The sequence below is a fragment of the Mastigoproctus giganteus genome, chromosome 3, assembly GCF_048544385.1.
Source record: "Mastigoproctus giganteus isolate SK-2022 chromosome 3, ASM4854438v1, whole genome shotgun sequence".
NCBI lineage: Eukaryota > Metazoa > Arthropoda > Arachnida > Uropygi > Thelyphonidae > Mastigoproctus > Mastigoproctus giganteus.
This window is the reverse complement of record NC_143577.1, coordinates 29,032,296-29,047,918: the sequence shown is the minus strand read 5'-3', so window position 1 is coordinate 29,047,918 and position 15,623 is coordinate 29,032,296. Positions and strand designations below refer to the sequence as shown.

Here is a 15,623-nt window from a genome sequence, read left to right as displayed (position 1 = left end):
AGAGAATGGAAAGGACCTGGGGATAATTATGCAGTCAGATATGAAGTCTGAAGTTTTCTGAGCAGTGCAGATAGTCTGCAACAGTAACCAATAGTGTCTTCTCAATGATATACAGGAATTTTTCTAGCAGGGATAAGGATGTGATTATCCCCTTGTTTAAGGGGATAATCATACTGTCTACAGGTTTGGAGGCCTCATTTTAGGAAGGTTGTTATTTTGATTTTTAGGAGCATTAGCAACTAAGGCCATATTGCTCCGGGGTATGCGGTGGTCATTCCCTGACCTTTCCGCATCCTCCGTATTTGGTGACGGGCTCGAACCCCGGTCTAATCAAGGAGCGTGTGCTACATTTTAGGAAGGATGTAGAGCTGCTGGACTGAGTACAGAGAAGGGTAACAAGATTAGTGAATGAAACAAAGGGTTGCTCTTACAAAGAAAGGCTTAACATTTGCAAATTAGTGTCTGGTGACCAGGCACCTGCAAGGTGATCTGAGTGAGGTGTATAAGGCCTTGAATGGTTTGGACAAGCTCAATACTGATTCTGCCTCTTGCCCAAATTAATTGCCTGAGGGGACAAATTCAAATTAAGGAAAGACAGTTGTAGAATAGATGTGCAGAAATTTGTCTTTAGCCAGCATGTGGTTGATTGCTGAAACAACTGTAGAAGTTGACAGCTTAAATAAATTCAAGGCAGAACTACTAGACAAACATTTGGAGCAAGTTCGAAATTAGAAGATTTTTTTTTTAGTTGATGCTGTATAAGCTTGCTTTCTTGAATCATATGCCTCTACTAATGCTTATGCTAAAAGAGGTTTCATTTGATGGTTGCTTCAAATTCATAATCCCACCATGATATGAAATTGGAAGAAATGTAAAAAGGCACTGAGGGAAATGCCAGAAAGCCAGTTGAGAAGTTCAAATGCAAGCTTCATGGGGCACTTTGGGAGGTTTAGAGGAATCTGGGATTTCTCATAATTTTTTTGATAGAAAAATTATTTATGAACTGAAATTGGGATAAGCCATATGAAGTTTAGAAATGTTGATCAAGTTTAAGAATGGATGGCAGGGGATATGATTTGAAAAAAGTGGGAAATTCCAAAGAAAGAAAAAAAAAAAAAAAATTGAAATGTCATTGAAGAACAAATCAAGAGTGTTATCATCATTCCAACTAGGAAATCTGTGACAAATTAAAGGCCCTCAACAGCTTCAGAAAGTATGTAGGGAGAGATCATTAAAATATCTGTAAATAATGGTTTATTTTTTAAATTATAGTTTTGTATAAGCCATGTGATAAAGTCAAGATACACTGCTTCCTTGGAATGATGAGGTATACGCAAACAATAGAAACAGCGCTCCTCTTTTGATTAAGCACTATCTCTAGTAAAGAACTGCGGCACCTCATTGTAGTGGCATCATAACATGAGAAATTATAGTGTGAAGTTATTACCACAATGCCTCATATTGTGCACAAGCAAACATATGGATGAAAGAACTTATGCCCTTGGCAATTTTCGAGTCACAAACAAGCAATCTAAAAATTTGTAGATAAAGCATTCTTTCACTGTCTGCACTGAAAGAAAAGATGTAACCATAGAATTCTGCATTATATAAATATCTAAACAGGGTGTTTTTGGGTGTTTTTTTGACTATTTATCCACAGAAGAAGGCACCACACCATTTCAAAACATTTGGGATATCATAATGTACAGTTATTCATTAATTAAAGTGTCTAAATTATAAGATCAAAAAGTTTACTGAAGCTTTCTGACTATTTGGATCTGCTTAAAAGTAAGCTCTACAGCTATTTTGGAAGCATTACTGATAATTTTCTTTTGGAATTGATATAGTTTCAGGGTCACATGGAAATTCTAAATAATTTCCTCCAGAATTGCAAATAAGGGGGCCTCAAGGTGGGCTTTTAGTTAGCTTGGGGGAAAAAATTGCAAGGAGCTGAATATAGTGAATGGGAAACCATAGTGATGGAGTGCTTTCCAAGAAATGTTGAATGGAAAGTGCCATGTTTACGGTGTGGGCATTGTGAAGATGTAAGGGCCAATTCTCCGAAGTCCACTTTCCAGCCTTTTCTCTGAACAGCATTGTGCAATCACTACAGAACGATTTGTAGTATTCCTTCTTCACTCTTTAACCATGTGGAACAAATTCATTATCAGTGATGTCCTTTTCACATTTGATTTATATTGTCTTGATTTTTTGGGTCTTGGAAAAGAGTCTTCCACTGAAAGGTGTAAGTCTTTGTTTCTGAGTCATAGTCCTACTTCTACAATTCAACAACAGTAATGATAGAAGGAAGGAAGTGTGTCAGCCCCAGCACACTGAGAAAGAATCTTGTCAGTCTCTATAGTTATCGGTGAGTATACAAGGCACAAGCTTGGCTGAAATGCATTGCAACCAAGTCCTGCATTGAAATTGATTGACATATCTCATAAGAAACACAAAATTTGATGCAAATTTGCTGCTCAGTAAAATTATTAATTTTAAAATGTAACTAAACACAAAAAAATGGCTTCAATCAATTCAGAACATGCTAATTAAGAATAACTGTAGATAAACAGGTGATTTACATGTTTACTATGTCTAGATTAGTCACCAAACATGTTGTCACAACATGTTTGGTGACTAATCTAGACCTCATACATTCAAATGTATGAGGTGTAATCAAAATAAGTGATCATGATATAATTCAATGCATTATCAAATTAGTAGTTGTTATGTTTGTTATCATATCCCTTAAGGCCAAATTCTGGTTGTCAATATTTTACTGGAAAAATTGTCTTTTATGGACTTATCGTGGTTGTAAAATGCAAGAGTAAGTCCTCTCACAGAAATTTATTTCTCATATTGTGAAGCTGCTGCCATATTGAGTTTCCAGAAAAAGGAAACTCTTTCAATTAATGTATGCATCAAAGATTAATGTTTCCTAATGATTGAAATTAATGACAATTTGGATGGATTGAAGGATAAAAATTTATGTATTTGTTAAATTTTAAATTTAACAAAAAATTTAAAAATAGTAATTTTTAATAAATACTTACTTTGAGTGATGATTGGAAACATGGTACTTAGTGAAGGATCATTCGGGGGCAACTGAGCAGAAGACTGTATAGGGTGATATAACTGTTGGGTTTGTGACTGTTGCAAATAGGAATGACTCCCCATTGTCATTTGATTCTGGGGAAAGTTATTAATTGGTCCTACTAACTGGGGTGGCCCATGAGAAGCGGACATTACAACAGGACCAGGAGGTGGAATTAAGGGTGGTGGTTCACTTGGTGGTAGCTGGAGAAGGAGAAAAAATATTAACATTATATATTTTTTGATCTTTTTGCCACATGCAAAACTTATTCTTCACCAACAAGATTAATGATTAACAAGATAAAATAACAAGATTAATGATGAACATTCTTGAACATTTGTGTTGCAATCTACACTGAAAGGACAGAATGCATGGGATACCTGGTTCTTGGGCAATGTGATGTGTCACCCCCTCTCGCTAGTGGACAAACCCACTGCTTGGCAGATATATAGGTACACTGCTCACTGCATTCATGTAGCCATAATTTGATGTCAGTATGGATAAACTTTGTGAGTTAACCGACTTGAAAAGATGGATGATAGTGGGTGCCCAATGCACGAGTCACTTTGTTGCAGAGGTGGTACAGAAATTGCATTATCCCCATTCGACAGTATCAAGAGTGTATCGGGAATATGCCAATATGTGGACAGCACTGTGAGCTTAAAAGTGTGAGCAGAGAAAGGTGGTGGATAAACGTGGCCATCAACGTCTGTCTTGCATTGTTTCGGTGACAGTGGTAAAAATCACCACCAGTTTCAGTGAGGGAGGTGCCGGAAATGTCTTCACCAAGACCATCAGGGAATCATTAGCTGCCGATGCACAAGAGTCCTATTGCTAACACCATGACATAGGACTCTATGCCTCAACTGGGCGAAAGAACATCGGCACTGGACTTTGAATGATTGGAGACGGGTCTCCTGGTCCGATGAGTCCCGTTTCCAGTTATTTTGAGTGGACGGGAGGGTGCGGAAACCGCACAAAGCTATGTACCTATCATGTCAACAAGGAACTGTTCCGGCCAGTGCATGGTCAGTAATGGTCTGGGGCATGTTCAACTGGTACATGTTGGGACCTCTGGTATATCTAGGTGCACCTCTGAATGGTCTAGGTTACGTGTCCATCCTTGCAGACCATCTGCATCCCTTCGTGGTCATCATCCACCCACAGGGCAATGGACTCTCCCAGCAGGACAATGTGCCTCCCCACAGAGCCAGTGGCGACTAGAATATGGTTTGAAGAGCATTCAGCAGATTTTACCATCATGGAATGGCCTCCCCATTCAACAGACATGAGCCCTGTGGAGCATTTTTGGGATGCTGTGGAAAGGTCCCTTTGTGTTTTGGATCCTCCACCCAGGAATGTAACAGAATTATGGACAGTGGTGCAGCAAGTATGGATGAAAATACTTGTGGAACACTTTATTGAACTCAATGCCTTGCCATGTGAATGCCCTTATCTGGGCGAAAGGTGGGCCTACCTGTTACTAGGTGGGTATCCCATGATTTCTGACCACTCAGTGTACAACACGGAGAGCACACTAGTCTTATTTAAAAGAAAAACACAACCAGTAAACCTATCAAGTACAATGAAATAGTGTATATAGAACTTTGTTTTTAAACAGTTTCATTAAATCATTAAATTCCAAATTAAGAAAAAGTAAAATTGAAAATTTATTAATTTAGTGAATACTTTGACATGCACTATGTATATGCTTGTTTCCTAGCATCAGTTGCAACTTGTAATACTAATGCTATTTTAAAATAAAAACTTTTTGAAAATCACTCTGTATGTATGTATACATGTATTTAAATATGAATGTTTTTATCCATAATTTTAAAAAACGTAAGCCTATCAAGTACAACAAGACAGTGCAACAAGGATTTAGATAGCGCAATTTGGAAAGTAAATAATACCTTGTGTCTGTATATTAACCGTTCGTAACTTGCCACCATTGTTATAAGATACGTGTGCTAGCGTAAGATTTAACGGAAAACTAGATAGCGAGTATAGTAGTATCAATTAATCAGTAAAATTTATTAATTTTATTAAATTTCATTGTAAACTGAATTGTACTTTTTTAACTAAATAAATATAGCGACCTAGTTATTACAAACATAACATCATAAATTAATACATATAAGTTGACAGAGGATAAGAAAGTCATATAACGTAAATCGGAGTTAGTATTCGATACTGAAATACACATATATAGTGTTATAACAGCACTGGGATATAGATTTAGGGTAATATTTGTATTGGAATTTTATTGAACTTGAATTGAAATCATGACTCAGACCAGAGAAGCAAAAGGCTAAAACTAGTGGAAGTGCTGTGGCTCAGGGGAGAACTGAGGGGAGTGGTTGTCCTCTGATCACAGTCTATTGAAATGCACTGCTTGTTTGATGTTTGTGGAGAAATCAGGACGGGACATGATATTGCCAAGGGGAATGTCTTTGTGTGTCCATGATGTAAGGAGTGCAAGGAAATCAGCCGCCAACTCGGCATTGTTATGGGCTTATATGAGAGCTTGAAGGACAGGGTGGATGCCCTCAAAGGATTTAAATTGAGGGGCCCATCAAGCTCTCAGCTGCCCACATCAATGGCACAGCTTGCACTTGAACATCACCAAAACACAGCGGGATTCCCCAAGGCAGAATGCGCTGGTCCCAAAGGAACTAGTTGTTGTAGGTGACTCTATTGTCAGGGAAATGGGGAACATATTGCGCAAAAAGGATAGATGGAACAGGACTAGGGTATGTCTGCCAGGGGCAAAGGCTGATGACGTTGGACGGCAGATATAATCCTTTAAGGGCACAAAGGGTGATATTGTTGTACACGTTGGCACTAATGATATTAAGAGTAGGAGACCAGCAGAATTACTTAACAAGTACAAGACAATGCTGAGAAAAAGCTGTGAGTTAGGGTTGAAATTGAAAGTGTCTGCAGTTCTGCACAGACACGATAGGAGAAAGTATATGATGAGAGCCTTGTTGATCAATTCGGCCCTGGAGAGATTGTGCAAGACTCAAGCGGTAGAATTTTTCTCAGCCTGGTCTGTGCTTGTTAACAGGAAAGACTGCTTCTACAGGGATGGGATACTTCAAATAGAAAGGGTGCAAGAATATTTGCTGATGCTATCGAGGCAGATTAAGGTGGGTCGGAAAACAGGTAGCTTGGGGGGGATACACAGACTAATAGGTTAACAGTAGCCGCTGGCAGAGGTAAAAGTGATTCTTGCACTACTTCTGTTGAAATGCAATTGAGCTGCAGCCTGGAAAGCAAGGCAATGGGAATTTCCAGGACTCCTGGGAGTCATAGTGGAACAAGTAAATACATGGACTGTGTTAGGGTGACTAAGAGTACAAACAGGTGCATTTTTACTTGCATGTACACTAATGCTAGGAGTATAGGTAATAAATTCGATGAGCTTGAAGTGTTAGTCAAGACATCAAAGGCAGATATTGTTAGGATATAAGAGACATGGTGTCACACAGACATAAGAAGTGCAGAACTGGAATTTGGGGTGTACAACGTGTACAGAAAGGATAGACAGGACAGGAGGGGAGGGGAGGAGGGGTTATTTTGTTAGTTAAGAAATACATTAAATCTAAGGAGGTGCATCCAATTGATGTTGGTGGACAATGCAATGTTGACTTTGTTTGGTGTGACATAAGCACTGGGAAAGGAAAAATGAGATTAGGTGTGTGTTATAAGTATAATGAATCTGATGAGTATAATGAGCAATTGTGCAGAGAAATATTGTAGAGTGGGTCAGTAAAGTAGAGTATCTTATAATGGGGGATATTAATTTCCCGGATATTGGCTGGAATTTGTGGGTTGGTCACACACAACTAGCAAGGCCTTTGTGGATTTATTGGATGATTGTTTTCTACAGCAGCATGTTCGGGAGGCAACTAGAGGGAGTAATTCTCTTGATCTGATTATCAGTAGTGATTCCTCATGCATCAAGAATCTGCAGATAAAGGAACCACTAGGTGGCAGTGATCACCGTGTTCTGAAGTGGAATTTACTCAAAGAGGTAACTATCATCAAGGGTAAAAGGAAGGGTTTTTGCTTTCGTAAAGGTGACTAAAGTGGTCTGAGACAGTATTTAAATTCTATATGGTGGAACCAATTGATGATGTTATCAACAGCAAATTCAAAATGGGAAGCATTCAGTGAATTAATCTTGGAAGCCACTAGGCTTTTCATACCAACAAAGAAATATTGTTCAAGATTTAGGCCTAAATGGATGTCAGATGAACTAATTAGGCATGTGACAGAGAAGAAAAATGCATGGGATATATATAAACTAACATGTGACACAGAAGCCTATGATAGATATAAGCTGGTCTGTAACCAAGTTACAAAGGAGGTTAAGCAGGCGAAGGCAGATTACGAGAAATCTTTGGCAAAGGATGCAAAGGAAAACAGCAAAGAGTTCTTTACTTATATGTAAACTCTAGAAGGAAGGGGATGAATCAGATTGGTCCACTTGATATCAGTGGTTCAACTGTTGATGATCCTGCTCAGGTGGCTTACAAACTAAATGAATATTTTGCATCGACATTCACACATGAGGAGTTATTCAGGGAGGGGAATGCCAGAGGTGTTTTCCACTCTGGCAGCAAGCTAGATAATCTTGTAATAACTGAGAGTAAAGTGGAGGATAAATTGTTGAAGATAAACACAAGAAAGGCACCTGGGATGGATGGGATCTATCCAGTTATATTAAAGTAGGCAGCTAAGGAAGGAAGCAAACCCTCAGCCATAATTATGAGAGCTTCCCTGGACTCAGGGGAGGTACACATGGACTGGAGATGTGCAAATGTGACCCCAATCCACAAAGGAGAATCAAAGGAAGACACAGGTAATTACAGACCTGTTAGTTTAACTTCTGTTCCAGAGATATTAACGGCACTGGTTAAAGAAGCATGGGTTTGTTAAGTGGAAGTCTTGTCTGACTAATTTGATTGGATACTATGATGTAGTCACAAAGGAACTGGATGCAAAGAATAACTTTGATATCATATATTTGGATCTTAGAAAAGCCTTTGATACTGTTGCACATTGAAGACTGCTGCACAAATTGGAGCAATGTAGCATTGAAGGAAAATTGCTGCTATGGATAAAGGGATGGTTGAGTGCGAGAAGACAGAGAATGGTAATCAATGGACACTGCTCTTTGTGGACTAATGTTATTAGTGGAGTCCCTCAGGGCTCAGTGTTGGGTCCATTATTTTCTGTATTTATAAATGATATTGACGATGGTATATAAGGCTTAAGGTCAAAGTTTGCAGATGATACGAAGGTTGGCAGAGTTGTTAATGACACTAATGACAGTACACTGCTGCAACAGGATCTAGAGAAGTTGAGCAGATGGGCTGTGAGTGGCAAATGAAGTTTAACATTGACAAATGTAAAGTACTACATATGGGAAGCAGTAAACCCAGAGTAATGTATCAACTCTGTGGTACCACACTGACAGTGGTAAAGAATGAAAAGGACCGGGGGGTAATTGTGCAGGCAGATATGAAGTTTTCTGAGCAGTGCAGATGGTCTGCAAGAGTAGCTCATGGTGTCTTGTCAATGGCATACAGGAATTTTTCTAGCAGGGATAAGGAGGTGATTATCCCCTTGTATAAGGCAATGGTCAGGCCACACCTTGAGTACTGTATACAGGTCTGGAGGCCTAATTTTAAGAAGGATGCAGAGCTGTTGGAACAAGTATAGAGAAGGGCAACAAGATTAGTGAATGGATCAAAGGGTTGCTCTTACAAAGAAAGACTTAAGTTTTGCAAATTACAGTATCTGGAGTCTAGGCACCTGCGAGGTGATCTGATTGAGGTGTTTAAAGCTTTGAATGGTTTGAGCATGCTCAATGCTGATGGGATTCTTCCTCTTGCTCAGAATAATCGCCTGAGAGATCATAAATTCAAATTGAGGAAAGACGGTTGTAGGATAGATGTGCGGAAGTTTGCCTTTAGCCATCAGGGTGGTTAATTGCTGGAACAAACTTCCATCTGTTGTTGTAGAAGTTGATAGCTTAAATAGATTCAAGGCAGAACTTGACAAACATTTGGAGCGAGTGGATGGATGAAATAAGGGTGTTTTTTTTTTTTTTTTGGCTGATGCTATATGAGCTTCCTTTCTTGCATCATGTGCCTTTGCTAATGCTAATTTTGAACTTGTGTTTAAACAGTTTCAATAAATTCCAAATTAAGGAGGAACAAAACTGCAATTTATTAATTTAGTGAAATAAATACACTTTTGACATGTACTACATACAGGGTGGCTATAATTAAAGTAACTTCACATAAACTTCTTAAAAATTCATATAAATGCGTCCAGTTCTCAATTGAGAACTGGACACGTTTATATGAATTTTTTACTCAGAATAATCGATATTATAACCTCCCAATATATTTACTATTTGTCCTGAATCATCCTGTATATATATATATACATATACAGAGGATTCCGGTTATTTGGGCCACTAGTTAATCGGGCAACCATTTATTTGGGGCACATTTTAAAAAACAGAATCCAATTGAGAAAATAGCCAGGGTTTACTTCGCTTAATTGGGACAACATACCATTTATTTGGGGCAGGAGACTGCAGCACTGGAGAATACCCTACGATTGTCTCTAGAAATCCGACTCAACCTCGTACCGCATTCGGTCGGATTTCTGGAGGTCACAACCATAAAACAATAAAAACAATTAGCAGTCACCTGTTTATTGGGCTTTTCTGTTAGTGCAATCAATCATAAACGGATAGTAAACTCGATCTTATTGAATTTGCGAATACTGACAGCTGAAATTGTGTGAGTTATTATATTATGGTGAAATGTGTTTACACTTCCATGAAATCTTCAATGATATAAAAAAATTCATTTTCAGAATCTTCTCTTCATTCCTATTTTTAAAGCTCCGTAACTTGTTACTCCTTTTTCACTTGTGCGTATCATGGTACTCGCAATTTGTGTGTGCTGTATTTTTTGTTATTGATTGCTTATCTTTTTACTGTTTTAAATTTTAACTCCCACCGACAAATGTTAGTGAACAGAAATGTCAACTAGCTAGTATGTACATATTACAGTACATATTAATTATTCCAATTATCACGTATATTTTTCCGATTTTCACGTATCATTTAATTTTTTAATTGGTAAGGTAATAAAGGGTAAATTTGTGCTTAATATATCTTTACTTTTATAGCCTGTGGATAATATTCCTCCTATTTTTGATAATTAGAATCATCGTTTAATAGAATTAAAATTCAATTCACAAATGTGATCGCAATGACTGGCGCTTACTACACATCATATAGTGAATGGTACTTTACTATGGTGAGCCCATCGTAACATGATTTGATTGTACAGTGAACCAATTGTAAAGTGGGGGTCCATTGCATTTTTAGCTATTTATGTGAAACTTTGGATAATTGGGGCAGCCGCTTAATCAGACCAAAATGCACTAATCCCGAATAACTAGAATCAACTGTATATATATTTTAATTATAATAACAATTGGAAAAATTGGAGAATTTAGAATATATGTATTAGGGGTGAAAACTATACTCATTAGTTCAAGGGGCCAAGTATTTCAGTAACCTAAGTTGGACTTCTTTGTTGTACCCTATAAATCAGGCCCGAGCAAACTATGGCCCGTGAGCTTTAATTGTATTTTCGAAAAAAGTTTACTTATTTTATGCCTTTTGCGACGTCTTTTTGAAAAATAAATTTGTATATGTAATACATTATACAAGGTGTCTCAAAAATATTGGTACAAACATTTAGGGGATGTAGGTAACATCTAAAGGAATGTGAATCGCATAGGAACCCATAACTGGAAACGTCACCATAAGTCGGTAGACGGCGCGGTAGTCGCTGCACAAAGAGCATGCATCGATATACTAACTGTGAGCTGGCAGACATGCACCTTGTGTATGGATTAGCAGAGGGCAATGGACGAGGCGAGGCACTCAACGAATTTATGGAGAACGCTTCCCAGACAGACATGTACCGGACCACCGTTCGTTTGTGCGATTATGGGTCATTTAGAGGTAACAGGAGTAGTGCGGGCAGACCACGTTCGACGCGAACTCCCACCATGGAAAAAAAGTGTGTTGAATGCTGTCCAGAATAATCCTACTACCAGCACACATGCCGTTGCCTCTACCTTAGGAGTGTCTCGTTGCAGTGTACAGCGTGTCTGGCATGACGATTCCTTACACCCCTTTCATCTCCAAAGGGTTCAGTTACTGCTCCCCAAGATCATCCTGCACGTGTGGCTTTTGCGCAGTGGTTTCTCCAAGAAAGTGTTCAAGACTTGAATTTTCCAGCCTATGTTTTGTTCATGGATGAGGCTTATTTCGCTCGGGAAGGCTTATTCAATCAGCACAATGCTCATGTGTGGGTTGTCGTGTGTGCCCCCACAACATCGTTTCGCAATAAATGTGTGGGCAGGTATTGTCGGTGACTGCTTAGCCGGCCCATACCTGTTACCATCCCGCATGAACTCCGCTAAATATCGAATCTTTCTTGAACAAGTTCTACCAGGGTTACTTGCATGTTCCAGCAAATGCGAGATGCAATATTTGGTTTCAACATGACGGGGCACCTGCCCATTATGGAAGGTGTGTTCATGACCATTTGAACAGGTGTTTTGGGCGTCGATGGATTGGCCGGGGTGGACCCGTTGCCTGGCCCCCATGCTCACCTGATTTATTGAGCCTTGATTTCTTTCTGTGGGGGCCCTCAAATCTATCGTGTATGAATCGCCTGTGGACATGGAAATGGATCTCATGGCGAGACTCGTCTGCGCTGCTGCTACTGTCAAAGAAACTCCAGGTATGTTCGACTGTGTCCGCCAATCCATGCTGCGTCAGTGTCATCGCGTCTCATGGTGGAACCTTCAAGCATCTGTTGTAACATCATGAAATGCATCCATCTCGTACTCCACTGCTAATATTATGTCAAATAAATGTTTGCCACTAATTACCGTCTTGTGTCATTTCTGCTATTTGTGCCTCTGCTACTACTTTCCCGTGACGTTTCCGGTTAGGGGTTCCTATGCGATTCACATTCCTTTAGATGTTACCTACCTCCCCTAAACATTTATACCAATATTTTTGCGACACCCTGTAGAATTGGTCGACTTGTAAATTGTTTTATCATCTCTGTATTGTTCAAATTGAGATAGAATTTGAAATTGTGCGCGAACCGGAGCGAGCCAATAGGCGCTTTTATAACGGTATAATTTGCGATTATAAACTAACCGCGCAAAACTACGGTAACAGACAACTGGTGATGACGACAATGCCTTTGCTGCAGTGGCAGAGTAATAGGATAGGACTGCTGATCGGCTGCAGTTCCAATCTGTTTTTTCTGACGGTGATCCCGCAGTTACTTTTTTTGCGTTATCTTTGGTTATCATCTTTGTGCCAGTAGCGATAAAAATAATATTTACCCCCTTTTAAAAATGAATAAAAAATTAAAAATTTAACAAGGGCATCATATCTTCAATGAAGAGTGGAACACAAAATTTTTTTTGCTAACATAAATAACGATAACGAGACTATTTGTCTTATCTGCCGGGAGAGTGTCTCAGTGTTGAAAGAGTACAATATTAAAAGACATTTCACTACTAAACATTCCGAATATGGTGCCAATTTAACTCCAGAAGCGAGAAAGAGAACTGCTGATGGATTGATTCAAAATTTCTCTAGACAACAAAATGTGTTTACGTGCGCTAACTAAGGAACAAGAAGCTACTGTAGAGGCAAGTTTTGTTATTTCTCATATTATTGCAAAAAGCAACAAGCCTTTTTCTGATGGAGACTATATTAAAGAATGTAGTAGTAGTAGTAGTGGCATGTGATGCAAGAAAGCAACTGTATGAGCTTATGCAGCATCAGCCAAAAAAAAAAAAAAAAAAAAATCACACCATTCCTTCCAAATGCCTGTCCAGTTCCTCCTTAAATTTATTCAACCTATCAACTTCCACAACGACAGATGGAAGTTTGTACCGGCAATTAACCACCAGCTGGCTAAAGGAAAATTTCCGCACATCTATTCTACATCTGTCTTTTCTTAATTTGAATTTATGCCCCCTTAGATTCGTAATCTGAACAAGTGGAAGGATCCCATCAGAATTCAGCGTGCTCAACCCATTCAAGGCCTTATATACCTCAATCAGATCACCGTGCAGGTGCCTAGTCTCCAGCCACTGCAATTTGCAGAACTTAAGCCTCTCTTGGTAAGAGGATCCCTTCATTCCCCTCACCAATCTTGTTGCCCTTCTCTGTACCCGCTCAAGTAAATCTACATCCTTCCTAAAATGAGGCCTCCAGACCTGTACGCAGTACTCAAGCCGTGGCCTGACCATTGCCTTATACTGAAGCTTGTGGAATTATATGTCCTGACATTAAACACAAATTTGAGAATATAAGTTTATCTAAGTGAACCATAGTAAGAAGAACTGAATGTTATCGATATAAATTTGAACGAGTAATTATTTTCAGTATTAGAATCCATAACATGATACTCGATAGCTCTTGACGAAAGTAACGACCAAAAGTGCAGTTATTAATTTTCATACGTGGATGTACCTCTAATTTTGAAATTATTGAAGATCTTCTTTCAATGGAATCTCTTAAAGACCAAACAATGGGAGCTGATATATTTGAAAAAGTTGAAAAATGCTTAACAAAATATAATTTACAATGGAACAAAACGGTAAGCACAACAACTGATAGAGCACCAAATTTGACAGGTAAAAATGTTGGAGCGTTAAAGAAATTTCAGGATAAAATTTGTGAAAATTATCCTGATTATAATTTAATTACAATTCATTGTATTATACATCAACAAGTATTATGTAAAAATGTGTTAAAAGTTGAACATGTCACATCTTGTATTATTAAACTAGTAAATTTAATACGATCGAGAGGACTGAAACACAGACAATTCGTTAAGTTTCTTAAAGATATTGAATCCGAGTACACAGATATTCCTTATTATAGCCAAATTCGATGGCTTAGCTTAGAAAAAGTTCTTCGGCGGGTATGAGATCTTAAAGATGACATCATTCTATTTTTAAAACTGAAAAATATTATAGACTTTCCCGAATTAACTGATAATAACTGGATTTGTGAATTTGCGTTTACCCTGAACATCGTGACACACTTAAATACTTTCAACACCAAGGGAAAAATTTATACGCCCATGATATGGTAAATAGTTTCAATGGATTTCAATTAAAACTCCAGTTGTTCCTTCGACATTTATTGATTAACAAGGTAGACCACTTTCCAAACATGAAGTTGCTGAAGATTCAAGAAAGTAAATTTGAAAAATATTGTGAAATTATCAACACTTTGAATGACGACTTTTCACGAAGATTTGGCGACGTCCAAAAAATTGAGACAAGTTTGGCAATAGTGCATGACCCATTTTCAATAGAAATTGATAGTGCACCGAGTGAACCACAACTTCAGATTATAGATCTGCAGTGTGATACCGATTTAAGGAAATTTCACCATCGTGAGGAAATCTGTAAATTTTACAATACTCTTAATTCGGACAAATTCGACGAACTTAAAGATTTTGCCCAAAAAATGTTGGTTATTTTTGGATCAACCTACATATGTGAACAAACATTTTCCATCATTAATCTAAATAAAATTCTTTACAATCAAGCATCACTGATGAACATTTACAAGCAGTTTTAAGAATCTCAACTGCAAAATTAACACCCGAAATTTTAAAAAAATGTTAAAAGATGTAAAACAGTTCCATTCACCTCATTAAATTGGAGAGGGCGCTGAATCTCTTTAAAAGTTACAGCTGACAGTTACAGGCTCCGCAAAAACGATAAGTGTTTGCCTTTTATTTACATGATTGTTATTTTATATTGTACTTAATACGTAGTCATATAGTTATAGTTACGCTGGTTATTTTTTATTTTTAATTTAGATAAAGAGTTTTTGTGGATTTTACTTACGATAGGTAAAACCGTTATTTCGTTCCATTTTTGTAGCCATTGTTTTTGGATATAGTGGTAGGGAATTCAAATTTTTTAATTGAGGTAGCTAGGTAGCTCTAACGCATAATTATATAGTAATACGCTTCACTGTTTCTATTTAATAGTTTCTATTCAAATACTATTGATATTTAATTTATTGATTTTATTAATTTAAACTACCATGCCCCAGACTAGAGCAGCAAAGCAACGGGCACAAAGTGGCAGGAGTGCTGTGAATCGGGAGAGAACTGAGGGGGGCAATTCTCCAACGCATCACAGCCTAAAGAAATGTGCAACTTGTGAAATGTTTGCCGAACTCTCTGGAACGGAACATGATATTGCCATGGGGGATGTCTTTGTGTGTGCGCGATGTAAGGAGTGTAAGGAAATCAGGCGACAACTCAGCGTTGTTATGGGCTTATATGAGAGTTTGAGGGACAGGGTGGATGCCCTCGAAAGATCTAAATTGAGGGGCCCATCAGGCTCTCAGCTGCCCACC

The 15,623-nt window shown here is 38.2% G+C and overlaps 1 protein-coding gene across 11 annotated transcripts in view; it reads right to left on the bottom strand.

Moving 5' to 3' along the window:
* LOC150087831 (bromodomain-containing protein 2-like) overlaps window positions 1–15,623 on the bottom strand; it is a 676,121-nt gene that overhangs the window by 152,409 nt on the left and 508,089 nt on the right. For all 11 annotated transcript variants that reach the window (XM_090369219.1, XM_090369215.1, XM_090369216.1 and 8 more), the window contains one exon: window positions 3,054–3,297. In XM_090369219.1, the coding sequence (XP_090225345.1) occupies window positions 3,054–3,297 (244 nt within the window). The remainder of the gene's footprint in view (window positions 1–3,053; window positions 3,298–15,623) is intronic.